The 25,802-nt window shown below is 37.9% G+C and overlaps 1 protein-coding gene across 4 annotated transcripts in view; it reads left to right on the top strand.

Moving 5' to 3' along the window:
* Window positions 1-23,492, top strand: part of MAP3K7CL (MAP3K7 C-terminal like) — a 30,650-nt gene extending 7,158 nt beyond the window's left edge. For all 4 annotated transcript variants that reach the window (XM_077174712.1, XM_077174711.1, XM_077174713.1 and 1 more), the window contains 3 exons: window positions 4,069-4,127; window positions 12,363-12,478; window positions 22,762-23,492. In XM_077174712.1, the coding sequence (XP_077030827.1) occupies window positions 4,069-4,127; window positions 12,363-12,478; window positions 22,762-22,942 (356 nt within the window). In that variant the 3' untranslated portion in view covers window positions 22,943-23,492. The remainder of the gene's footprint in view (window positions 1-4,068; window positions 4,128-12,362; window positions 12,479-22,761) is intronic.
* The last annotated feature ends 2,310 nt before the right edge of the window (window positions 23,493-25,802 follow it).

A 25,802-nucleotide genomic window follows, 5' to 3' on the forward strand; every position in this document is an offset into this window, starting at 1 on the left:
CTGCTGCATCTCACAGCCCTCCCGGGGCCAGGGCTGGACCCTGACAGGCACTTTGCCACTGTTGTTGGTGCAAGTTGTGGTGCTTGCAGTTCACTTTGAGCACTTTTCCTGTGCAAGGGCTGATCCACTTACAGGATAGCAGCCTACTTATGTTACCAATTTAATTCTTTAATTTAGGAGGAAGAGATCTGAATACATTGGCCCACACATGTAGGAGAAAAAAAAATAGGACCTGACTGTATAATTAAATACTGGATCATAACTCAGTTACTCAAGGAAGCAGAGCTGTGATTGGCATTTCCTAAGTTTCAAGTGCTTGATTTAGCAACCTTAATGTGCTTTCAACACATTTAAATTTTTTATATTCTATTTCTGTCTATCTTAGTGAAGATCATAGGGAAACTAATTTTCAAGATTGTACTGGAAGTGAATCAGATGTTGTTCTTAAAGGATTTACTGCCTTTAGCTCACAGTTCAGTTAAATGGAAAGCCATAGAGGAAAAGATTTGGGTATTACACTTCATTGTGCCAGACCCAAATCTTTTCACAGCAACATGTGAAGGATTTCTCTCATTTGACTACATGATGGAGGTCTGGGATATTGGAATCTCCAGGAGGCCATAACATGATTAAGTAAGTGAAGCTTTTCAGAAATCAAGCTTCATTCTCAAATGTGCAAATTTAGCATATATCAGCTGCCTCAGGGCTAGTAGTGAGCTTTTTTACAAAGCCAATCAGTGTTAATAGAGTTCAGATACTCTTTGTTACAAATGACAGCTTTCAGGAGTAAGCCAAGCAAGCACGTGAAGCTGATGAAACAAACACACTATTTCATGCACACAAACTGAGTCTTTGGCTAAAAACACATGGGTTTTGATCAGGATACATGTCTTTAGGGCATTTTAAAAAATAGAACTTCAAAATTAGATTTGGGATCTGTGGGAAATCAAGAAATGCTACTCATTTAGAAATCACGTGACCAGATACATTAACTTAGGTGCCTGTAATGAAATCCCCGATCTGATTCTTTCACATCACGGGATAGTGCTGTTGACTTTGCTGGTATGGCCATAATATGCACATGTACATTTTTCCTTCTTTCTTATTTCCTTTTGACCAAATCTTGACTCATTTTCAGGTGCAGTGAGTTGCTGTCTCTGCTTTTTAAATATATTTTTATTTTAAATTAAATAAGCCTTCAATAGCCAGTTTGAATTTTTCCTTATGTGTTTCTTTATAGTGACTATAGGGATAAGTTGTTGTTTGTAACTGGTGAAGAATCAGCCTAGATATTTTCAGGGACTTGTGACAGAAAAGCCACTAACTCTATTATAAAAGAGGACTTTGATTATATAAGTGACTCTTTATAATAATCTAGATATTCATTAAAAATTGATAGTTAATTGAGAAAAGGGAGAAAATAGGTATTTCAGAGTTCTGTTTTCTAGTTAAGGAGAGGTAGAATAGAAATTGACAAACACAGATCAGGAGATAGTTTTGAGAATGCTTTGATCTTCAGAATAATTTCATTGGCCTTTCAGACATTTTTGTATCTGATTTTCAGAGTCAATAATTTTTAAGACTAGAAGTCAATGTGATTTTGACTGGTATTCTGCTGGTAAGGGCAATAGCGATTCTTTTGAAAAAAAAATACAAGAGTTTCTATCTTTCGTCTTGACATCCTGAAGACATCCTCAAAAAAGTTTTAGAAGGTGAATAACTGCTTTCATTTGCTTTCCCTTTCTGTGAAATTTAAGTTTTGATTATTACCAAGTGATTTTTATTGTTATTGTTGTGGCTGTTACTTTGACAACAGTGAAATACTGATCTGGGGCAATAATTTATTTCACACAAAGCTGTGGGGAAAGCCTTTTGTTGTTCTTTTTGTGAAAAACAAGATTGTAATTAGCTATGAGGATTTCTGTTAATTTTTGTAAACTTAATACTTCAGCTGAAATTCTCGGAAGAGCGGAAGAGAATTAGGAACTCAGGATAATTTCAAAACACTGAAGTCTGCAGCATTTCTCGATTATGTTCTGCACATCAGTTGATGATCTAAACAAGTCTTAAACTAGTATAACTAAAAAAAACCCTAGCAGCTGTTCAATAGATGCTAGGGCAAGCCCATTATAAAATGTACTATGGTATGTCATAATGGTTAGGATACCAGTGCATTCTATTTTTAGTACCATTGACTCAGTCACTTGAGTTCAAAAAATAAGCAGGGAACATCTGTTTATTGAAAGGATTTCCTCTACATTAATTTCTCTCTCTATTCCATCCTTTATCAAGTACTTCCAAATTTTTTAACTGGTTCCTTTCAGAGTATGATCCAATTAATTTTCCAATATTCTGACACTGCATTAATTTTATTTTCTTATTAAAAGCTGATGTTGTGAAAATGTAATTACTCTCTCATGTTTCTTCAATTTTTTTTAATCATTTGGAGTGTTGCTTGTGCTATATTTTTCTGAATGTTAAGATGTTCGAGATCTCTCAATAAAGCTCCTGTACCAAAGATTGTATTGCTGGAATTGCCAAAACAAATAGCAGTTTAAGTGCCATCCATGACTCTGGTCCAATATCTCTGTCAGAATATTTAACAGCTATTCAGCCAAATACCTGTAGAGCAGCTGTAGCCCTAGTCAGACCGAGGCTTATTCCGTCCTTCCTTTTAGCCTTGCCATATGATTCATCTTTCTTCTTTTAGAATATTAGTCTATTTATATATTGTACAAGAAAGCAATAGCAAATTAAAGATAAACACTTGCATATTAGCATGATACAATTCTGTACAATTAAAGCAATTTAAGTATTTTCCAGAGTTGGCATGCTTGACATATGGTGTGAAGAAAGAAGGGTGACACTCACATGACAGGGGTATGACTTTTTGATAATGTAGCAAGACAACTACTCCACGAAAATGCAGGAACTCCACTTTATTTCCTCAGGGAATTCAAGAGCTTTTGCTTTTTTATCACTATACTATTTTTCTTCTCTGAGCATCTCTTCCCAGAGGCTGCCCAGCTCCAGCTATATTATTGAGTAAGGCTCTGAGCATGTGTTAGCCAGTATGTTTATTTTTCATAGGCTAAGATGACTTATTTTACTTTTCCCTCCTCCTTTGCTGTATAATCACAGAGGCCAGGAGAAAGAGATATCAAATATTTGAGAAATAATTTAGACCCTAGTCTGTATTCTTTTAGAATCCTTCTTTGATATGAGGTCCCCTTGATCTTGTTGGGGTTTTGTTGCTGTGTTCAAGCCTACATAGCAGGTTGCAGGATCTGAACTGTGTTAGCAATTTTCTCCTGGAAGAGCCATCCTTATTTAATTTTGACACATTACAAATAACTGACTGTAAGCTAATAGTAACACTCTCCTCACCTCCCATAACCTGTAGTAAGATGAATAAACAGTCATCGCAGTCCAATGCAAAACCGAGAGTGTGAAAGTCACTGAGAAAGAAATATTGCACTGGCGCTACCAAGTGTGATTCATATTTCTGATCTCAGGCCAGCTACTAGTGGGCAGGTGTCCACATCACAACCCTGACATAACTGGTGCAATCTGTCCCACCTTTGCTGTAAGCCTGTTCTAAAAATAAACAAAAAAAATCCCAAACAAATAAATAAAAACACAGCTTGGTTTGTTGTCATGATGGAACTAACTCTAGCCCATAAGGATTGTAGTTGACAGGTAAAGTCCTTTAAGACAGTTCTTTACTTAGCAGTGTAGTGGAGAGAGCTCAGGAAGAAAAAGAGTTTAGATTTATTTGTTTTATTAAATTATCACATGTTCTACTGGAGACCAACTGCTTTGTTTCTTAATCACTGCAGTGCAAAATAGACTTTCTGTATTTCCAGAATGTAAACTTTTCTTATTACCTGTCCACTAGTATTTTCAAGGATTCTACTGAGGCATCTCAAGTGTAAAAGATAAGATGTGGGGGTGTTTTTAGGATCCCAATATTACTGTCCATATATGCAATAAAAACTTCACTAAACAGATTACTTGAAATGCCCTCTTTGGTAGACAATAACTTTTAACATTGTGTTTACCTTTTAGATGATGCTTCCCCTGAAAACTTCTCTTTGGCATTTCCAGAGCTAGATCAGCAGCTGCAGGTAAACTTTTCTTCTCTTATGACAGTTCTACTTCACATTTACTATATAAAAAGACTCTGATTGTTACACTATAGTGGAAGTTTTTAGTGGTGCTTTTCTAGCCTGTTAATATTTAATAAGACCGTATGTATCCATAGAAGAAAACCTTGTTTTTTCAAGACCTACAGAAAATTTTTAGTCCAACTGCAGGGAAATTACTGTTTTAACAATCTTGCCTGCTTTTAAGATTTTCCATCCAATTCCTGCAGTGCTGCTGCACTGCAATGAAGAGAGTTCTTGTTCAACTGATGGGAGAAGGAATGAGAGGGGCATTATACATTCTAATGCCTGCAGGCTGTGCTATGACTGATATCATCAGTTTTCTCAGATGCATTCCAAGAGAATCCTTTGGTTACCAGTCTGATTTGTCAGCACAGAATGATGGGCCCCCAGTATACTGGACAGTGAACAATAGACGGCAACTCCATGGTCCTCTAGGCACAAAGCCAGTTCTGCATCCAGGGATTATTTCCTCTGTGGTGATTCTGGAGTGTTTGCTGGCTTTGGTAGACTACTTCAGATCATCTGTTTTCCCAGGAGCATTTGGACTTCCTCTGATATTTCACTCTGAAGGCAGTTGTTTCCTGACTGTAAATTGAGAAGGGCATTAGTAGACCACTCATTGTGCAATAATGTCATCTTTCCTGGCCCATCAAGTGGTGAGGCAGCACGGGATGGCTGCTGACTTCAAGGGTGACGCTTCTGTCCCGCTGCTCTCACCAAAAGGATGACTGAGAAAGGAATGGAGGAAGACAGAGACACTTCTTGCTCTATCCCTCTCATCCTGAGGATATGGGCAGGTTCTTTAGGCATAAATAGGAATTAAGGAACCAGGTAGTATGCTAACCTCTTTATTCCACTAACCTTCCAGTGCAGCAAACAGGATCGGTATTTTTTTTTCCTTAGAAGAATTCAATTTGAGAAAAGCAATCATGTTTCATGGCTGGAGCACTGATTTGAAAGTAAAGAACCTGCATTTTTTTTCCAACTCTCTCGGTGACACATTGGTTAATCCTGGAGTTTCTTCATCTCTCTGTTCATCTCTGAAATTAAGTTAATAATTTTTACCTTTTTTGTTGAAGAGCATTAAGACCAGTAAGTAAGGATTGCTCTAAAAGAGCAAAGTATGATTATTATTGCTGCTATTGATACATAAAAACAATATTACTAGCATTATGTATAAGCACTTTGAAGGACAAGTGATGATTTTTTCTATTAAGAACTTTTATGACTTTTACATTTCTGGAATCTATAATATACTCTAAATATGGGATTTCATGATAGGCTGAAAATGCTCCTGTGGAAGCATTCAAGTGTTCTGGATATATAATAGCCCTTCAGTAAAAGTTTTTAAGTACATACTAGCACAATTCCCCTAAGTGTACCCAACTGGTCTGTTAAGTACTGGGCATTTGTTTCAGAAAGCCTTCCTTTACTCTCATAATATCAATATGATAACAAATTCAAAGAAACCATCAAAGGTTTTGGTTAATGTAATTTTCTTTTTATTATCCTTCATAATCTGTCTTGGTAATATCAAGGTAGCTGAAAGGATAACTTGTGAGAACTACCTGTCTGACTCAACCACTTAAAAGTATAAAATTTGTGGTAGCACTTAATCCTTTTGTTTTCAAGCTTATGTGCATGTTTATATTGCAATGCCTTTATGTTCATCCAAGGGCAGTGAAGTCAATGCAGGGCTCTCAGCTGGTGCAGAGATAACATTGCATTCAAATTTAGCAATAAACACTTGAATTTCCTTGCTTTTGTCAATCTGGATCACAGTTTCATGTGATAACTACTTAATGTAATGACAGTATTTTTAATCTGCTTTAAAATTTCAAACAAGCAATAGCTGTTACAAAGTTATTATTTACCTTATTGTATTTCTTATTTATTGTGTTTTTTTCAATCACTGCAATCCAAACTGCTGCAGATTTGCCAGAACTCTATGGCATGTGCTTGCAATTCTTGCCAGCTTTGAAACAGGTAGCTCCTGTATTACAGAAACAGGTAAAATGGGCTTCACCAGGACCTGCAGAAGTAGTGAATGCTGGTGTGCCTTGTCACTCCATCCATGCTTTTTTCTGTCCTGAAGTGCATTAATACAGAGCACACACATGAAGGGTTGTGTAAATGAACCTTTTAATCAACTGTGGCAATAGCAGCCTGAAATGCTTGAATCTGTAAGAATGCTGGTTCATATGTTCATAATAAAAATATCATCTCTGAGAGCCACAAGATTTTCATCAGTGTGCCATAAATACAGTCAAAAACATTTGAATTTTATTTAAAGAAGCAAACTATAAATGCAGGTTATGTGGCAATACAGTAATAGGCACCTTAAAAAAAAAAAAGTAATAACTTTACAGATTTCAAGCATACAAAGGCAAATTTTGAAACCTGTTTTAAAAACAAACAAAAAGCCTAAATTAGCTGATCTTTAAGCTGGATTTTGAAAGCAGCTTCAAAGCTATGTAAGTTCAGCGAGTCACTTGGAAAATCAGAGCCTTAGAATTCTATGCATGCAGGCAGCAGACCACAGCCTGAGTACCAAGCAATTTGCACCTCTGTTTTAGGCTTCAAGCTCTCGTCCTCCTATGTTAGGCCTTGGCAGACAACTTGGCTATTTGAGCAGAATTACCTAGTGGTCCCACTTTTCCTCCCACAGTTCTTCCATACCTATTCCCTGGGCAGCAGTATCAAATGGCAGGGCAAAGTTCAGAGCAGCCTCCCCTTGGCAGGGTAACAAACCCTGCTGTCCAAGCTCTACAGAGGTGGATGTGGAATTGCCTGGAGAGAAGGTCTTTCTAGGAGACTTAGCAAAAAAGCTAGTTCTCTATAAGGACTCTTACTAAAGGACAGTTCTAGTTGCAGCTTCTTTCTGAAAATAAAAATGATCAGTCTGTGTATTCTGATGTATTAGCTAGCTTTAGATTAACATGTTTTATTTTCAAATTACTTTTTTGAATGTGACATTTTTCTACGCATTCCAAGAAGGAATTTGTAAAAAAATAACTACTTTAAATCAAAATTTATATGTGATCTGTGGTCAACCGGACATGACAGCCCTTTGTATGAGAACAGGTCAGTTTAAGCTATATTTGCAGCTTTATTATTAAAAAACCCCCCACACAGACAACTAAAATAACTTCCTGCTAAGTTATCAGTGAAACAAAACTCATATTAATAAAGTTCTTGTTTTCAATTCCTTTTGTTTGCAGTATGGAAAATTATTCTTTTCCCACTGACAAGCAATACCTGCTTATTTGAGCTTTGGTGTTTTTCCCCCCTCCTGTGTGTGCCATGTGGTGGGCAGTGCAGCAAGGGAGGGCAGGTTACACCTGGCACTCTGTCACTGGGAAAATTTAACCTTTGCTTTGTCTGGATGTGTCCCTGCAAGGCACTTCCTTGATGAGCTGCACAGTGACCCTCTGACAGAAATTTTACTATGGGTTATGTGCTGTATTTAGAAACCTACATCAGCACCCAAGGCCTTGTTGTTCAGGTCACTGAATGGAGAGGAGGGTATCTGGTGTTCATACCTGCATTGCTATGCCCTGTGCATGGCCTGTCCCATTCCAACACTTCCTGGGACTTGCTCAGTTCATCTCTCTGCTCCCCATCAAAATCTTTATTCCAGCTGAGAGCTTGATCCTGGAGAGGGAAGAACACGAGTCACATATGGATGTTTCTACAGGGTGTTCTATAGTTCTTTATCTTTAGATGAGGCTCTGAGCAACCTGGTCTAGTGGAAGGTGTCCCTGGCAGGGGCTTGGAAGGAGGGGATCTTTAAAGCCCTTTCCAACAAAAAACAATTCAATGGTTCTGTGATCTTGTCTCATGAAATTGTGAGCTTGAGGCACATTTATGTCATATTTCGTGTTACAAATCTCTGTCATTAGATGACTATAAAATTGCTGCAACAGAGAAAAAGCCCCAACCATTTATAACATCCAACCTTAAGTCAAAGGATAGTTTTTCTCACTTTAGTAGAAAATGCTCATATAAAAGAAGTAATGCAAATGTTAACGGGGCACTGTGTTGTGTGTGATATAAGCATTTAGCAGAAACTTTGTTTACTCTGGAACTTTAATTGCTTCTACTGAATGTCAGGATTTTGTTAGACACATAAATTAATTTTCTAAAGTTTAAAAGCATACTGTTTTCTTAAAGAGGATGCTGTAATTTTTTTACTATGTATTGGTGTCCATGAGAATTCCTAGAGGACTGTGTTGCTCTATAATTAGATTTGATTGCCTATGAGCTTGATAAGTCTCCTGTAATGCTGCTGTGATAACTTTGGTCGTAGATTGTGTAAGACCATTTTATGCATGTATGTTAACATGTGTGCATGTTCACCAAGTCAGAGCATCATACTATGGTTAGAAAAGAATGGAAAATCTCCCAGGAAGGAGAGCAAATTGCTCTCATCCAGTGGACCTGAATTGTTTGGAAGAAAGAGAACTGTTTACTTTCATAGTAAAACCAGACTAGACTAGATGCACCCTAAGATGGGTACCTGAAACTGGTGGAAGAGTTCCAGTTTCACAACAAAAAGTGGCTGCAATGTGCTATTTTTACTTGGCACAATGTGGGTTTTTCTATCATAGAAGAGTGCACAAGGCCATATAATGAACACAGGCCACATTCAAAATATTAGCATTGGATTCTCGACTTTTCCACAAGAGCTCAGCTGAAAGTTACCAAATTTACAAAAAGCAAGACACCACTCTTTAATTAGATCAGTGCTGAAGACTTATAGACAAGTTCACATGAGCTGGAAAAACTGCCTGATACAATTTTTTCTTGAAACTTCAACTTTTTCAGGAGAAAATTTTAATTTTTTTTTCACAATTAAACACATAAGTGCAATGATGGTGAATTTAAAAAATCAACTGTTTTAAAGCTTTGGAACAGTTGAGTGGCACTGCCAATTCTACAGCTTTTGTGGATATGGAATGCTGATTTTCATATGGCAAGGCAAAAGAACTTGTCATGTGAGTGAAGAAAAAAAAAAGCCCAAACCTGAAAACTTTCATTCTGTGTCACCCCAGCAAAGATTTTATTTAGAAGATCTCCTTCAACCTGCCTTAAAAAGCAGGCAGAGAGAGGCTATCCAGATGATTAAAGGAATGGAGACCCTTTCCTTCAAGGAAAGCAAGTCCCTTCCAACCCAAACATTCTGTGATTTTCTGTTTCTTCATTAACTGCTTTCGCATGTCATCATACAACATCTTTCATGTCTGGATTCTGAACAAAAGTCTAAATGAACAGTACATATGTTTTGTAAAGATCTACATATATATGTGCAGTTTCAGGATGGTCTATAAAAGGATCTCTTAGTGTCTACTTGCTGAATTCTGTAGAACATTTCTCAATGTTACTGTTTTGTTGAGTGAGTCACTTGACAAAATACAAGGAAAAAGCAGACCTTGTTGAAAATCAGGCTTAATAGGAGAGACCACCAGTATAACTTACAGCTCTAGCTTTTGTGAACAAGATCAGAGATGCTGCAAGTGCATATTTTGCCAGCTCAGGAAAATGAGGGTGGATGACACTGAAGCCTGAAATAAACAGGATTAAAAGTAGAAGCTGTCGCCATTAAATGTAACCTACTTTGTCAGGGATGTTTTTTGCTTGTCTAGCAGGTATACTTTTATTTATATTAATTTATGGATAGGCAAGGTACAGTAAGCTCAGGCTGTTCTAAGAGGAAAGTAAAGTATGGCTGTTTACTTCTGAGTGAAAAAAAAAAAAGCATACTGCAAATTGAACTTCATTAAGGCCTTCTGAAATGAGTCACCTTGGTAAACTAGCAATCCTTTAACATAAAGATGTTATACAGACCTCATGGAATGCCACTGGGCATTCTGTACTGCAGTATCTACAGTTGCCTGGCCACAGACCATTAAAAAAGTCCTTCCACATGGAATGGAGATTTGTATCTCTCCTTTTCCCATGTTATTGCAGGAGAAAGGGTTTGCTAAATAAGCCTGTTTCATATGCTACTGACCAGAAACTACTCATGGATGCTGTAGATAATATCTCTGGAGCCTTTCTTAGTAGTTTGCAAATTACAGAGGAGCAAAGGAAATTCTCCAGTGCTGGCTGCCCCATCCCTGGAAGTGTTCAAGGCCAGGTTGGACAGGGCTTGGAGAAACCTGGCGTGGTGGAAGGTGTCCCTGCCCATAGCAGAGGGGCTAGAACTTGATGCTCTTGAAGGTCCTTTCCAATCCAAACCACTCTATGATATGATCCAATTATATTCTATCTAGTAATTTGAAAATATTGTAACATTTATGTTTTAAAGAAATAATACACTAATAATTTAAAAGATTCTTGATATAGTGCCTACTACCATCAGACAAATTGAAAATAATTTTATGAATAGAAATTAGTAAACTGATTGTTTAATTTAAGTGCTAAAATATCAGTGTAAGAGAAAATGTCACTGAAGAGGAAACAATAATAGGAAGGGGTTTAAAAGCCAGCAACTGGTTCTAAGTGAGCCTTAGATACTAAGTTTCAGCATGACTTGATAATTTTTAGCTCTCTATATATATCTTTTGAGTGGGAAGCTGGAATATAGAAACTGAGCGCTGTTTTAATTTTTAAACTGGTTTAAACCAGCTAGATTAGTGGAAACTAAATTGGAAGCAAATCCAAGATCTTTTCTGCTTTGTTTTGTTGTGTTTTTCTTTTGAAGTATCACTGTTTGGGGACTTTCCCCTTGGTACTGTTCGAAATTGTTTTATTGTGACACACTTGGTGGCTGATCTCTGGTAGATAGCAGAGATGCTGCTTTGGCTCATCCACACATTCTTGGATTAGAGCACTGAGACTTCTATATTCAGTCTTGCTAAATTTATGCTTATTATTTGGGTGGCTATATGAATGGTGCTCTTGCTCATCCACACTGAAATGCAATTAAAAGCCCTTTTCTAGGGATTAGATTCATCAAGTATTGGGCTGCCCTTCCCCTGGGTTCCCAAATCTCCAAGATCAGGGAGAATGAAACAATGTGCTGTGAAACAATTCTGCTGCAGCAGTTTTAAATTTAGACTATGGAATATGAGTGTCTGTTAAAATTTCAGTGAGGAATCACATACCAACTACAAGTACTTGCAAGCTCCATACATTACTTACATCTGTGCTTTGGGTTATGTCTGAAGCCAGCTCACCCTGTCTCCTGAACAAAAATGTTTTTATCTTTGTCTCTGAGCATGTTTAGTAAAATTTAAATTTTCAGTTTAGATTGAACAAAGGATTACAGGATCATAAATAGGAAAAGTCTGCCTACTTGGGCTTTTCTTTTCCTAATAATGTCATTAAGGGAATATTATACTGCACAGAAGAGTCAAGGTAGGACAGCAAGAAATGCAAAACAATCTACTAATATTGTGAAAGGCAATTGGGTGTTATTTAAATGGGCAGTAAATTAACTATTTTAAGTGTTTCCTTTTACTTCAAACAGGTGGCTCAAGCATGCTATTTGGAGTTCATTTACATGAGTCAATAGATTCATGGCTAATAACTTAAAAATACTTCCTGAAAGTGTTATAACCAAAATGTGACATTCAAACCTGAAGCCTGAATTAAGATGCAATCTTTTTTAAGGAGCAAAAAGCACCTACATTTAACCAAAATGTATTTTCAAGAATTTTGATTATTTTCAAGAATTCTGATGAAGATTTTTGGTTTTATTTGCCATATTTATTACACTCAGTATGCATTGAAAAAAAAAAGATGATGTTGGTGCAATGATGTCAGTTCCTGGCAGTGTAATGATGTGTGTGATAGGTCTGATCAATGCATCAGCTTTAGCATTTCCATATCACTCTAGCTGAAAAAGAGGGAGGCAAGGGAGAAATTCTTCTTTGAAAAATCTTCAGGGATGTTTTGAAGGAAAGCTGACAAGGAGAGTTCTGAAAATTCTCACAACGTTTGAAGTTTTACACGTATGTTTGAAGTTTTACATATATTCTTATGCAGGGAACTGGTTTGGGTTTTTCCTTCCTTGAAAGGCCATCACTAGGAATAGTTGGCCATATACTGCAGTTAAGGGAAAAAAATTCTTTAGGCATTCTCACAGGAATTCAGATAAATATTGTATCTTTCAAAATATGTGAGGTTTAAACTAATATTTCATTCAAAAAACAGTGGGGTTTTTTTTTCTTCTTTTTTTTCTTAAAGCCTCTGCCTCCTTGTCATGACTCTAAGGAATCTATGCAGGTGTATAAACAGCACTGCAAAATAGCAGAAGAATACCACGAGGTCAAGAGAGAAATTGCTCTGCTGGAAGAAAGAAAGTGAGTAACTTTCCCAAAGGATTTACTGTCCTACATTCTCTTTGCAAAACCCTGTTTGAAACATGAAAGCTTAACATTGTATTTTCTGACCTTCTATACAGATATTTTTATATATGTATATACTTATTTATACATATATTATAATTGTGGCCTTCCAGTATCTGAAGGAAGCCTAGAAGAAAACGGAGAGAGACTATTTATAAGGGCCTGGAGTGACAGGACAAGGGGAATGGCATCAAACTGAAAGAGAGGGCAGGGATAGATGGGATATTGGGAAGAAATTCTTCCCTCTGAAGGTGGTGAAGCCCTGGCACAGGTTGCCCAGAAAAGCTGTGGCTGTGCCATCCCTGGAAGTGTCCAAGGTCAGGTTGGACAGGGCTTGGAGCAGCTTGGCCAAGTGGAAGGTGTCCCCTGCCTGTGGCATGGGGCTGGAACTGGATTATCTTGGGGGTCCCTTCTAACCCAAGCCATCCTGTGATCCCATGATTTCATGCCTCTGCCTGATGAGCACAGTAGAGCACAAGTTGGCCACTGCTCTACAGGATCAACTGGGGCCACCAAGGGCTGTCACAGTTCAGCTTTGTGGGTGTCCCTTAAAAGCTTCACTGACAGTGTCCAGGTCACATAACAATCCAGTTCATCTGGTGTAGGTTCCTTTTCAATTTTAGTTTTTTCAATAAACACTGCACGCTTTAATGAAGAACAAAGTAGATCCTCATTTAGGCTTAGAATCCTTGACAATATTAGTAAACATGTTTTTGTGTACACTGGTTCAATATACATTGGCATTTCAGGTGTTCATACCCAAAGTGAATAAGCTGGAGGCTTTTTTTCTTGTCTATGGCCTGTACTCATAGCCCTGTCATCTTTTGCCTGACTATGAAATGGCAAAGTGCACTCTGTGGCTGTTGGTCCCTTTCCATAAGAAACCTGAAAAAGAGATTCAGAGAGAGCAAAGAAGGTGAATAGTGAAATCTCTGCCCAGCTGACCCTGCGGTTCAGCCAAGTTTGCATCCATGGGAATCTTCAGCTGCAGAAGCAAGAGGGAAACTTGAAATCCTGTAGTCTTACAAGACAGCCAAAGAACTCCCTGAATCCAAACTATGCAGGGTAAGAAAGTGAGATGTCTTTGTCTGGGTTGCTGGCTAGAGCCACAATATAGTTAGATTTGCCTAAAGTGTCCAAGCTAGGTGAAATTTCCCACTGCAAATCCCCTTCCACTGAAGGATCAGTATGGCACTCAGATGCTGACAGACTGGAACAAAAGCTAAAAAAGATGATGTCCAATATAATGGGAAAATGCATTTTGCATTTGATTCATATTTGCAGTGTTCGCATTTGATTCACCATTAATTGAACTTGGCCAATCAAAAATAATTAGTATTTTTAAAAAGATTAGAAGATAAGTAATTTATTTTAAATTTGCAATGATTATTCAAATTTGGTTGTCTGATATAAGCTGCTTACATATTTAGCAATCAATTCAGTGGAAACCATGTGTCTTTGTCTACTCTGAAAATCCAAGCACAATATAAAATATTAAATGATTGTTTAAGTGCTTGACTTTAGATGTATAAACACCAAAGGTAGACTTCAATCATTTTGGTTTTAGAGTCTACTAATATAAATCCATCATTATTATTATTTTTATTGGCACAACCCGGAATCAGTTATGCCTATTTATGAAGAATGCTTGGAGCCCATGAAAATGAGGCATTCACATATGTGTTTTCACTTTCTGGAATAAAAAAAAATTGCTGCTTGAATGCAATTTTTTTATCTATAAGTCTGTGGTACTAGCTAAATTAGAAATGGTTTGCTTCTTGAGAATGGCAGAAACATGCACAAAATTATTTAAATGAACTCACAATTATCCTAATCAACCTCTAAGCCCAGAGGTCAGCCTCTCAGAGGTGCTTATCTTGGATGAATTAAAGGCCTTCAGGCTGGCCCTTTCCTTCATTCCACCAGTGGATGTCAACAGTGGAACAATGTCAGGAAGCTTCCACCACTGCTGTCTTTGCTGAACCTGTTCTGGGAATTCCATGCCCCAGTAAACAGATGTTATGAGTGGCTGTATAAGGCAACAATGGAATTATATTATTGAGACCCATATGTACTTTCCAATTACATATTTGTAGCCTTTTGTTCACATGCTGTATAGCTGTGAAATGCCTAAACATAACAAATATCAGGGCAGCACCTTTCACACCTCCTATATGTCTTAATCTGAAAAAGTGATCCTACAGCATTGGGATCGAGGATGTTTAATTTCCTCACAAGCTGCTGCACTGTGGTTGCCTGATTTTGAGGTTTAACAACTGCAAGTACAAATTTAGGATATGTTTCCTCCAGATGTGGATTGTTTATAACTCCTTCCTCCAAGTAGATTATCCATTTTGTAGTATTTTGGAGCTGGTTTCATGCCTTCCACTATTGTGTATCTTTCCTTTCTGGAGCAGTCTGTTTTTATTAAACCCTCCAGAAACTAACTGGGATCTCTTTACCACATGGTTTGGTTGAAATTGAAAGGTGGATTAGAAAGTTATTAGGACACATGTAACTTTACACACATGTAAGCAAACAAACCTGAACAGGACAACCTTGATTTTTATCTAAAACTAGATAGAAAAGGAGTATAAGTGTGGAGGCAAAGGAATAAGCAAGAAGTAAAAGGGAGTTTTGCTCTCATGTTCACTGGTTTATGTCTAAAAACATTCTCAGCACTTACAGTAAGAGAGTTAAAAGCAGTTTAGGGACTAGCATATACTGAATGAAAAGTGGATTATAATGGCTGGGGTGGCATGCATGTTTTGCATTGTGTGTGTACATATAAGTGTATAATAAGTGTATATATATATATATGTATATGAATACATGTGTATATTCTTATATATGTATACACTTATATATGCACCTTATAATTGTGGCCTTTCACTACCTGAAAGGAGCCTGCAAGAAAGATGGAGAGAGGCTATTTACAAGGGCATGTAGAGATAGGACAAGGCAGAATGGTTTTAAACTTATAGAGAGCAGTTTTGGATTGGATATTAAGGAGAAATTCTTCCCTGTGAGGAGGTTGGGGCACTGGAAATGGTTGCCCAGACAGCCCTGGCTGCCCCATCACTAGAAGTATTGAATATTCCATTTTAAAAAGGGAAGAATGCTTTCACTTGTCTAAAAAGTCTGGTGAGATGCACAAGTTTTTAGCCTCAAAACCAATTACAATCAAACTGAAAACATAGACTTTGCAATTTTCTAAAATTTGCCCCTGTTGTGGGTTTCTTCTTCTACATTTGAGTTTGAATGTATGGAAATGAAGTTTCCCAATTGTCTACTACACCTACTATCTATTATCCATTTCTCTTAAATACTATTTTGATAAAATGGACAATGATCAAGCTGCATCCCTTGTAATGGGAACAAACAGCTTTTCTATTGTTTTTCAGTGTGCATTTTTACCAAAGGCAATCACAAATGCTGCTGGATGGTAACCTTGCCAGTGCTCCCAACTTCTCTCCACAGATCATTCCAAAAACTCTCACCTGGCAGTTTCTGTACCTGTGGTGCCTGTGACAGCGCATACAGGATGCTGAAGGCTATGACTGACAGAAAAAAACAGAAAATGGATTGAGCAAATAATTTTTATTTGTTGGCTAGGAGGAAGAGATAATGTTAACCTGAAAAATATCTGTACAGGTATTAGAGCTTTTTAGGAAAAAAAAAAAAAAGTTAATTCTACTTTAAAGATTTTTTGTTCCAACCTCCAAAGTTCAGTGTAACCTGTCCTACATGAAATAATATATACAGGTATATTTTTATATTATTTTATAAGACATAGAAAGTTGTAAACCATTATTTTAACAATAGTTAAAAACATTGAATCTTTTACAACTTTTCAAAGGCTTTTACTTCTGCTTAGCTTGATGTGTAATGTGAGCATCAAGTACAGCCAAAGTAAAAAATCAGTGAAGTGAAATGACAAGGGTTGCTTTTCATCAAGGTGAGAACAAACTTACTTGTTCTCTTTTGTGCAATATAGATGGCAAGAGAATGTACTAGGCTGGCAGTGGGAGAGAAGATGACAAGTATTTCACAAGAAAATGGGAAACATGAGAGAGAAAAAGAGGTTGTAGTATCAAAAAAGGGAAAATCAAAGGAAAAAGCAAATAAAGATGGGAAAAGAAGTTACTCAAGAATAAAAAAGGAAGCAAGAATTTGAAAGAACTTTGGGTAGATTTTTTGGCTAATTTAATCATAGCTTTGTTTGCTGTCTTCACTCACACTCTTCACATTTATGCCAGCAATACGTAGTACAAGGGAAAAAACCACTCTGGAATGGGAGACATGATTGAAAATAAAGAAAAGGGTGTGGAAGCGAGAACACACCACATTTAGGGCACAGAATGTAATTTAATTTATGTTCCAGAAACACACACGTATTTCCATAACAGATGGTTTTGGGTATCTAACTTTGGGTGAAAGGGATGAGATGGCTGGTTATTTTGAGCACTTGTTATATTGCTATTACTAGATAATGACCCTGGATTATGTAGTTAAATATTAGAGTTGCCATGGTTGCTAGCTGTATCTTATATTCTTAGCACTGCATGGTTATCTCTTTTTCCTCCCCCAGACAATTCTAATATAACTCTACAGAAAATATCATTTGATCACCACCTGGTTTAGGATCACTCATTCTCTTGCCCATGGATATGATTTCTTTTCCTTCTTTTACACATTAGAGTAGACAGAGAATCATGGAATTGTTAAGATGGGAAAAGACCTTTAGGATTATCAATATTACCAACCACCAGCCCAGCACCACCTCCCTGTTCACCATTAAACTGTGTCCTCCACTGCCACCTCCACATGTTTTTTTAACAACTCCAGGGATGGTGACTCAACCACTTCCCTGGGCAGCCCATTCCAGTACTTTACTAACCTTTCAATTAAAAAGTTTTTCCTGATATCTAATCTGAACCTCTCCTAGCACAACTTTAGGCCATTTCCTCTCTCCCTGTCCTTGTTCCCTGGGAGCAGAGCCCGACCCTCACCTGGCTGCACCTTCCTGTCAGGGAGTTGTGGAGAGTGAGAAGGTCCCTCCTGAGCCTCCTTTGCTCCAGGCTGAGCCCCCCCCCCAGCTCCTTCAGCAGCTCCTGGTGCTCCAGACCCTTCCCCAGCTGTGTTCCCTTCTCTGGACACACTCAGCCCCTCAGTGCCCCTCTGGTAGGGAGAGGACCAGAACTGGACCAGAATTCAGGACTCGAGGAGTGGCCTCATCTGTGCCCAACACAGTGGAACAATCACTGCCCTGGTGCTGCTGGACATGCTGTTGATGATAAAATCCAGCATCCCAGTGCCCCTCTTGGCAAATGACATGCAGTGGAGATGACTGCTTCATTTTGTAGGAGCCTTTCATATGTTTTAGCTTGCTCTCATGACCATAGGACTGTTTCTATGCTTTTTGGTCCAGAGGATTTCTCCAGGTACAGTTTCTTGAGTGTCTTTCCCAACACTGTGAAGACAAGTAGTTTTCAGACTTCTAGGTACTTCAGAAAAAGATTGGTGTAAACCTTAAAGGCAATGTTTTAGCTCAATAATTTTCCCATTCTAGACCTGTTTTTTTATCATCTCACATGTATGCAAAATATATGTTACTCGCCAAATACTAGAAATTAAATTACAGCTTTTCTAATACAAAGAGAGACCTCCTCTTCTATTGGAAGTGTCCTTGCCTTTGGGAGGTCCTTTCCAACTCAAACTATTCTGTGACCTTTTATGTGTTGGCATCTGAGACACATTTTCATTTGTGTTAAAGCAAACTTTAATATCTTTAATGGTGGTGTTTTTAAATTAATTAGTAGACTTATGCAAGGACAATCTCCTCAAGACAGCAGTTACCTTGCAGGGTCTCATAATTTCCCTGATAGGAAAGCCATGGCAAATGTGGGAAGAGAAAATGACCTTATGGCCACCAGTACACAGCAGTTGTTGGAGCAGATACTGCACTGCCACAGATGCATGATCCTGAATACCTTGTTCACAATGGGGAAAAGGCAAATCTGAGTCTTTGTAATCTGGAAACTGTTTTCCTTGTGTCCAGTCCATCTCTAAATACACTTATCTCCAGACAGATTTGTCTGCTTAGTCTGTCACTTTTCTTTGTATTTATTCCTTGTGAATGTGAGTGTTGAGGAGCTCTGTTATCTGCATGTTTAGTCATTAAGGCCAGAATAAGAGAAATAACTTCCCTAAGACAGTGCTGTGTTTTTCTCCTGCTTGTGGTTGATGGGTTTATGATGCAAATCACTAATGTTGCCTCCCAAACCCCTCCCCAAACCCCTCCCCAAAAAAGAACACTTCAAGTACACGTTACAGATTGGCTCAAAGCTTTGAGTGCCTCAGCACTAGTTTGGAAAATACCTTATCAATACTGTTAATATTTAAACTTGAGGTAACCATTAACAGAAAACACAGATTACACAGTGCTACATCTATTTATTAAGCATCCACAACAAGGTCTAGATGGTGCAAGAGCTTAGCATGGTGTTCTTTAACCTCTGAAAGCTAAGTTCAAATCTAGGATTAGATCAGATGTAAATGTTAGTTACTGTCCTCATCCTTTTGTGAGCTTCCTAAACTACACCATTCATAACATTTAGCAATTCCCTGGTAATCTAATTTTAGATCTGTGGCAGGCTGACAGTATTAGCCTGAAACATCACCCTATCCTGTAAACAGGTGTTGATCCTGATGGGAAAGGACTAAGTAGGTTCTGCTGACTCAGAAGTGGGCAATTTTACTACCTCAGTGCAAGGAAACTGCTTTCTGTGAGGGAGGTCCAAGAGTGTGGACTACAGCAATGAGTATATTTTGATTTTAAAGCATTTACAGTTTGTTTGATAGAAATTCTAAATCCTGGGGAGGGGGGAGGGAGTTATCTGTGCTGCTTGAATATTACTGGAGAGCAGCATGAAAGCCAAGCCTGCACAGAATGTCATCAAATCAGAACTGAATTTCATTACTGGAGCTGTCTGAGTTTGCACATTGTCTGTCTGTGCCTCTCCTGGCTCAAGTCCAGGAGAGTCAGTACCATTCCTTGTCAAATAGTGAAAGTTCCCACAGAAAAGGTTTACCTGCTTTTAAGATGCTGATTACCATCTCCCTTTCAAAAAGCTCATGAGTGTAAGAAAAGTAAGGAAGAATGATTCTGAATTCATTTGTTTGGACACTTCTGTTTTAACAGTCTGTCATTTGAAAGAGCCTAATTTAGCCCTTCAGTCCAACATTACACCAGAGAATAATTGCAACGAAATATTGCAGAAGTTCTTATTTGGTCTCCAGAGATAAAGGTCTTGCAGAGGAAATCCAGGGAGAAAAAAAAACCAAAACCAACCAACCAACCAAACAATAAACCAAAAAAAAACCACCCCAAACATCTGGAGTTGTAAAAACTCATTGTCTCTGAATGTATTTCTCACATGAAATCACTCCTCCATGGCTTCAGGCCCATGAATAGGAGCTGTCTAGCAAGATTGTCTTGACTTTTGTGAAAACTGGTCAATCTAGAATGACCCAGCCACAGAGAAATGAACCTGTTAGTGGCTTGCTGTGTTTAAAACTTGTACAGCTATATTGTGTTAAATGTAAATAGAATTTTACTGAGCAAAAATACCCTCTTGATGTTTCCTCTCAAAGGCCTGATTGAATGCACCTGTCACCTGGTGAAAGGAAACAGAAGAGGCTTTGCTGCAGCATAGCTGCTCTGCCTTACCTCAGTAGTATAAACCAAAGCTATCATAAGGAGAATGCCTATATGCTGCCCCTTTGGTTGATTTAAAAATTCTGTAACAGCTGCCAACTCTTCTCGTTTTTTTTTTAATCTATGGGAAGCATAGCTGGTAGAAATGGCTGTAGAAATGAGGGTCTGTTCTAACTTGTGACTCCTTGAACTGCAGTAACTGTGACTGTAAACAGTCAACTAAACCATGGGCAAACTCTGCTATCACTGAAAGCTGCAGTAAAGACAGAGGAAGGTTAACCTGATCCTAAGTGAAGGCCACACAGAAGTGTTTTTCAAAAGCCAGATTTACAGTTTTGCTGCTCTACATGGTAGCTTTTCAGCTATGAGTAAAATAAGTGATCAGCAAAGACAGAAATGTTGTCTTTTGATGAATACTCTGACCTGTGGGAATAGAATTGCTGATCTCTAGGAATTTCCTGTCTGAAAGCACTGGTCTAGCCTGACAAGTGGGCTCCTTTAAGGACTGCAGTGAAATCCATCCACTATGAAGGCACGAACAACTTCCCGCTGATGATCTACAAGCACTGTTTTGACATGACTGAGAAATAAAGTCACAGGGCTATGAACAGTTAAAAGATTAACTAATCTCTGAGATAGAATGATCAAAAGAACCTTTTAGAAGAGACTTCCTGTAATGGGTGAATTTTTGACTTAAAGGGAAAAAGAAACCCAGAGGCCAGGCTGGCCTGGTGGGTGACTAAGGGGAGAGCAATTAGATTCTCTGTGAGTTACTCATGCCTTCAGCGTGTTTTAAGACCTCTTTTATCTTAACTTGTGCTGAGGTAATTTCAGTTGATACTATACAGGAAACTCCAGCTCCTGGCCAGCTCTGGGAATACAGGGCACTGTGTGACTCCATCCAGAAGAAATCTCAGCTTAAATCCTCTTGTGTCTGTACTTAAGAGGACCAGGAGGGGTCAGCTTTGCAGCTCTGCCTCAGCAATAGGGCTAAGATCTGAGTCTAAACATGTTATAGAAATATATGCAGCTCAGATTCAGTGCCTACTACTTACTGGATTTGTTTGTAGTAGAGAAAAGGAAATCAGGCACACTTCAAAGAACTTACTGATAAATCTAACCAACCAAACAAAAACACCTCACTCTCTTTCAGCAATACGTGGTACCGAGAGAAAAATAAATTGTTATTCTTCTGGCAAAGTATTAGCAAGTATCTCTAGGAACTTGATTCTCCACCGTGAATCGTGTGCTCAACTCTTACTGAAGTTAGAGATCACAGAATCATGCAATCAATAGAATAGTTTTCATTGGAAGAGACCTTAAAACTCACCCAGTTCCAACCCCCTGCCATGGGCAGGGACACTTTCCACTAGACCTGGTTGCTCCAATCCACATCCAACCTGGCCTTGAACACTTCCAGGGATGTGGCAGCCACAGCTTCTCTGGGCAACCTGTGCCAGGGCCTCACCACCCTCAGAGGGAAGAATTTCTTCCCAATATCACATTTCCTGGTCTCTTTCAGTTTAAAGCCATTCTCTTGTCTTGTCACCTGTGTCAAGAGTCCCTGTCCAGCTCTGTTGGAGCCCCTTTTGGTACTGGAAGGGGCTCTAAGGTCTCCCCAAAGCCTTCTCTTCTGCTGAACAGTCCCAAATACAGACACGTGAGCACAGCATTTTTCAGGCTCGGTCACTGAACAGCAAACCAATCCAAGATTTTGGAAGCTTAGTCTTTAAGGTGTGAAAAATGCGTATTTTATGATTGGCTTTTCACAAATATTAAAATGAATATTATATGTGTTGTGTTAGAAAGTTATGTTGTATTAATTTTCTTAAGTAGTATGTTAAATATAGTTTTAGGTTATAACAAAATGTTAAAATAGAAACTGTGCTATGTAGGATACTTTTTTAAAGAAAGGACTCGCAGGGAGATCGCAGCCACAGGACACCTAAATCTTTCAGAGAAAAAGAATTTATTGCCCCATTATCAGAAGAAACGAACTTCTTCCTGCCTCAAAGGCGCTGTTAGGATTCAGAGGAAGAAGTTGACACTGACCAGACAGAATCCTGTGTTTGAATGCAATTTATGCATCATGTATGAGGTGTATGAATGTACAACAGGCTATTATTTTTAAGGGTTAATCTTCTGTTAACGTGTGTCCTTTTTCAGGCTTATTTTGCCCAGAAAAAGGTACCTGGACTGTCCGTAACTCTTTGTTTCTATTGTCTCATATTGTCCTAATCCAAATTGTCCAAATTTTTACTACTCTAATTATATTGCTATTTTTATAACCATTTTATTACTATTAAACTCTTAAAATTTGAAAAACAAGTGATTGGCATTTTTCACAAAGGGAAAAAAACGGACTCTAAAAGATTAATTTTCTATGTTCTCGTTTCACACAAGTTCAAGTAATAAAAACTAAGTTCACAACACACAGCCCATCTTTGACCTAACACAGGACAACAAATTTTTGCCTACTGCCATTTGTAATAATTGGGATTTTTTTCATAATCATCAGAAAGGAGCTGATTGCCAGGCTGGAGCAAGTGGAAAAAGAAAGCATGGATGCTGCTCGGCTGGCTAAGGAGTACGCACAGCTGACAGAGGAGAACCGGACGCTGAAGCTGGCCCAGACACAGTGCGTGGAGCAGCTGGAAAAGCTCAGGATACAGTACCAAAAGAGACAGGGCTCCTCATAACTCCCAACCAGCTCATGGGAGGCACTTCATACAGGAATGGAAAACAGATTTTAAAATAAAGATCCGTTGAATATGTTTCAACACTTTACTACGGATACAGAGTATGTATAAGTTTGAATTTGATTTAACGCTTGCCACCCAGTAGCTTAATATAATGGATATTTCATCCATTATATAATGAATGTTTTATTTCAAGCAACATAATTGAAGTTAATCTATCCCCATTATATGTTCTAGTGGATCAGGTTTCTTTTCTAAACATATTTTTTCCAATTTAAGAAGATATGGACACACTAGAAAATTATATAAATAGTCTCTGTGTTGGAAATTTGGATCATACTAAGGACTGGGACAATGTTAATATATGGAATACATGTATGTTAATTTTAGTTTGGTAAATTCTTTTTAAATTATTTTCCTCATGCATAAAGTGTTTGGAAGTTATCTTGAAGCAGATCTCCTCACTAGTAAAAACCATACTTGATGTCAACTTCACACTGTTGTATAAAATCTGAAAAACTGCACAATAAAAACAGAAGTAACAAAATTATTTTTTATCAAACAAGTGCACTGACAGTGATAATTTGCAAGTTATAGAATTAAAAGGAAGCAGAAGAGATCAAATTTTCCTGCCTTAAGTGTAAAGATTACTTGAGTGTCTTTTTATTGTACTTTTAGGCATGCAAGAAATGAAAAATTAATATAAGAATCATAATTTCATCATACTTTCAACTGAGACTATGTCAGTAAAATTATTGTAAGGCTTTTTTGTTCTTATTTTCTGGTCTATTTTGAAACCTAAGTTGCTGTAAGAAGGGATTGGAGTTCTGTGATACACAAATAACTGGAAGTAAAATGTCAGTTTTACTTGGTCTATTTATCCCTGTATTTTCCTGGATCAACTTAAAAATCTTCATTACACCTCCATTTCTATCCATAGAGCAGTTTATTCATTAAAAGCGGATGTAGAAAAGCCCTTTTATGTTCTGAATGTTCTCAAGTCACCCTATATTTTAAACTCTGCTTGTCAGATGCAGCTTGTTACATCTTCATGAGCTTAGAATTCAACCTAATGTGTTATTAGTACTGTGTCTTAGTAATTGAAAACTATGAAGTTAAGATGTGCACCAGGACTTTAGCTTTGATTATTATCATTAATCTACCATGAAAACAGAATTTCATGTTAATCAGGACAATTTCTGGCAGCAAAAGGGACAAAAAAAATAATTACAAGCTGCCTGTAATTTATCTGTGCTAATTGCCTACAGTATTCCCTGCAGCACAGGTGGGAAAACTGGCTCTGTGTTACTCCAAGCACCTGGCACTGCAGCAGGAGAGCGTGAAGAGGTAGCAGGAGAGGACAACCTTGTTTCCACTTCTCCTCCTGAGCTGCCAGGGCAGTGTCAGCATCCAAACTTGGCACTGCTTCCTGCTGTACCTGGGAAATCCCCACTCCTGAGGCATGGGCTTCCTGCTGGAATGCTCCCTGAGCAGTGGAACTCTGTATTTATTCCTCTTATTACCTGAGGATCCAATTTTCCTTGTACTTTGAGGAAGTTGAAGAAAAAAAAAAAACATAGTTAATAAAAACCACTAGGAATATTAGGCCTGGAAATGCTGGAAAATTCTTGTCTGAGTTTTGCACTGTTGGGAAACATAACTTGAAGAGAAATCAGAGCTTTGCTTTGAGCACAGAGCACCACAGAAGCTAGAATTACCCTTTTTTGCCTGTGTTTGTGTGTTTTGAACAAGAGAAATCTCATTTTAAAATAGTTTGTCATTTTAGTCAAAGGTTTTTCCATCTAGCCTTGGAAACGTCATGCAGTCAGATGATTTTAGTGAATTCACTGAAAACCATATAAAGTGCATAAAATTTGTTTATTGACACACTGTCTTTGGATGCAAATGGATCAGACAGCAGACCTTTACTTCCAAATAACTGTGTTCACCTTGAAATTTTCTATTTAAGTGCAGTCACCATGCTTTAGATATCAGAAAAATTACAGACCATATACTGGGAGAAAAACCTGAGAGAGAGCCACAGTCAGGTGGAGAAAGAATGCTGGGCCTCACTTGTGGCAATCAGCACTTGGAGAATAGTAATGGAATATGTTTTTGCTAACCTGTAGGTACTGACCATTATAGAAGAATTCAAGAAATATTTTACAGATGTGCAGATGCCAAATTTTTGATGTGGGCCAGCCTACAAGCCTGGATAAATATGAAATTCTTAAACCATCCCAAACTATTTTAAGTCAAAGATTTATATTCAACTTGGACTTTAGCTATGTGCAATCAAATTTTCCTCCTGCTTTTAGTTATGGTTAAAGTAAAAAATAGCAGCTTTGATTGAACATATTTGCCTGCATGCATGCCCATGTGCCTGAGAGCAGGAGGTCTGAGAAATTGTATCGCAATACAAATGAGTACAACTGATAGAGAAGTACCAAGGATGAAAAATTTGTGTCTCTTGAAAACTATTTTAAAAAAAAATATTTGGGGAAGTGGGATTCAAAGGCGAGAAGGTAGGGAAATGGAATTTTCCAAAAATATTCATAGGCAAGTTAAATTAAAATGTGGCATAGTCAACATAATGCAAAATCATCCAGGTGTTGAAAAGAGTAAAGGTAGCTGGAATAACTTTCTGAGAGGTAACTGCTGTACCTATCATCCATCTCTTGATTTGTTTATCAAGAGCTTAATAGTGAAAAATATTCTCACATTCAGTAAGTCTCCAGTTTGGACATGCTGAGTTTTTCTCTAGATGCAGTGGAGCTCTGCTGACTAAATAGCTGAAATCAGGCTTTTTAATAAAGCATTTATCGTACTGATCCTGTATTTTCCACATAGACAATATGGT

Source organism: Agelaius phoeniceus, chromosome 2 (genome assembly GCF_051311805.1).
Source record: "Agelaius phoeniceus isolate bAgePho1 chromosome 2, bAgePho1.hap1, whole genome shotgun sequence".
Taxonomy (NCBI): Eukaryota; Metazoa; Chordata; class Aves; order Passeriformes; family Icteridae; genus Agelaius; species Agelaius phoeniceus.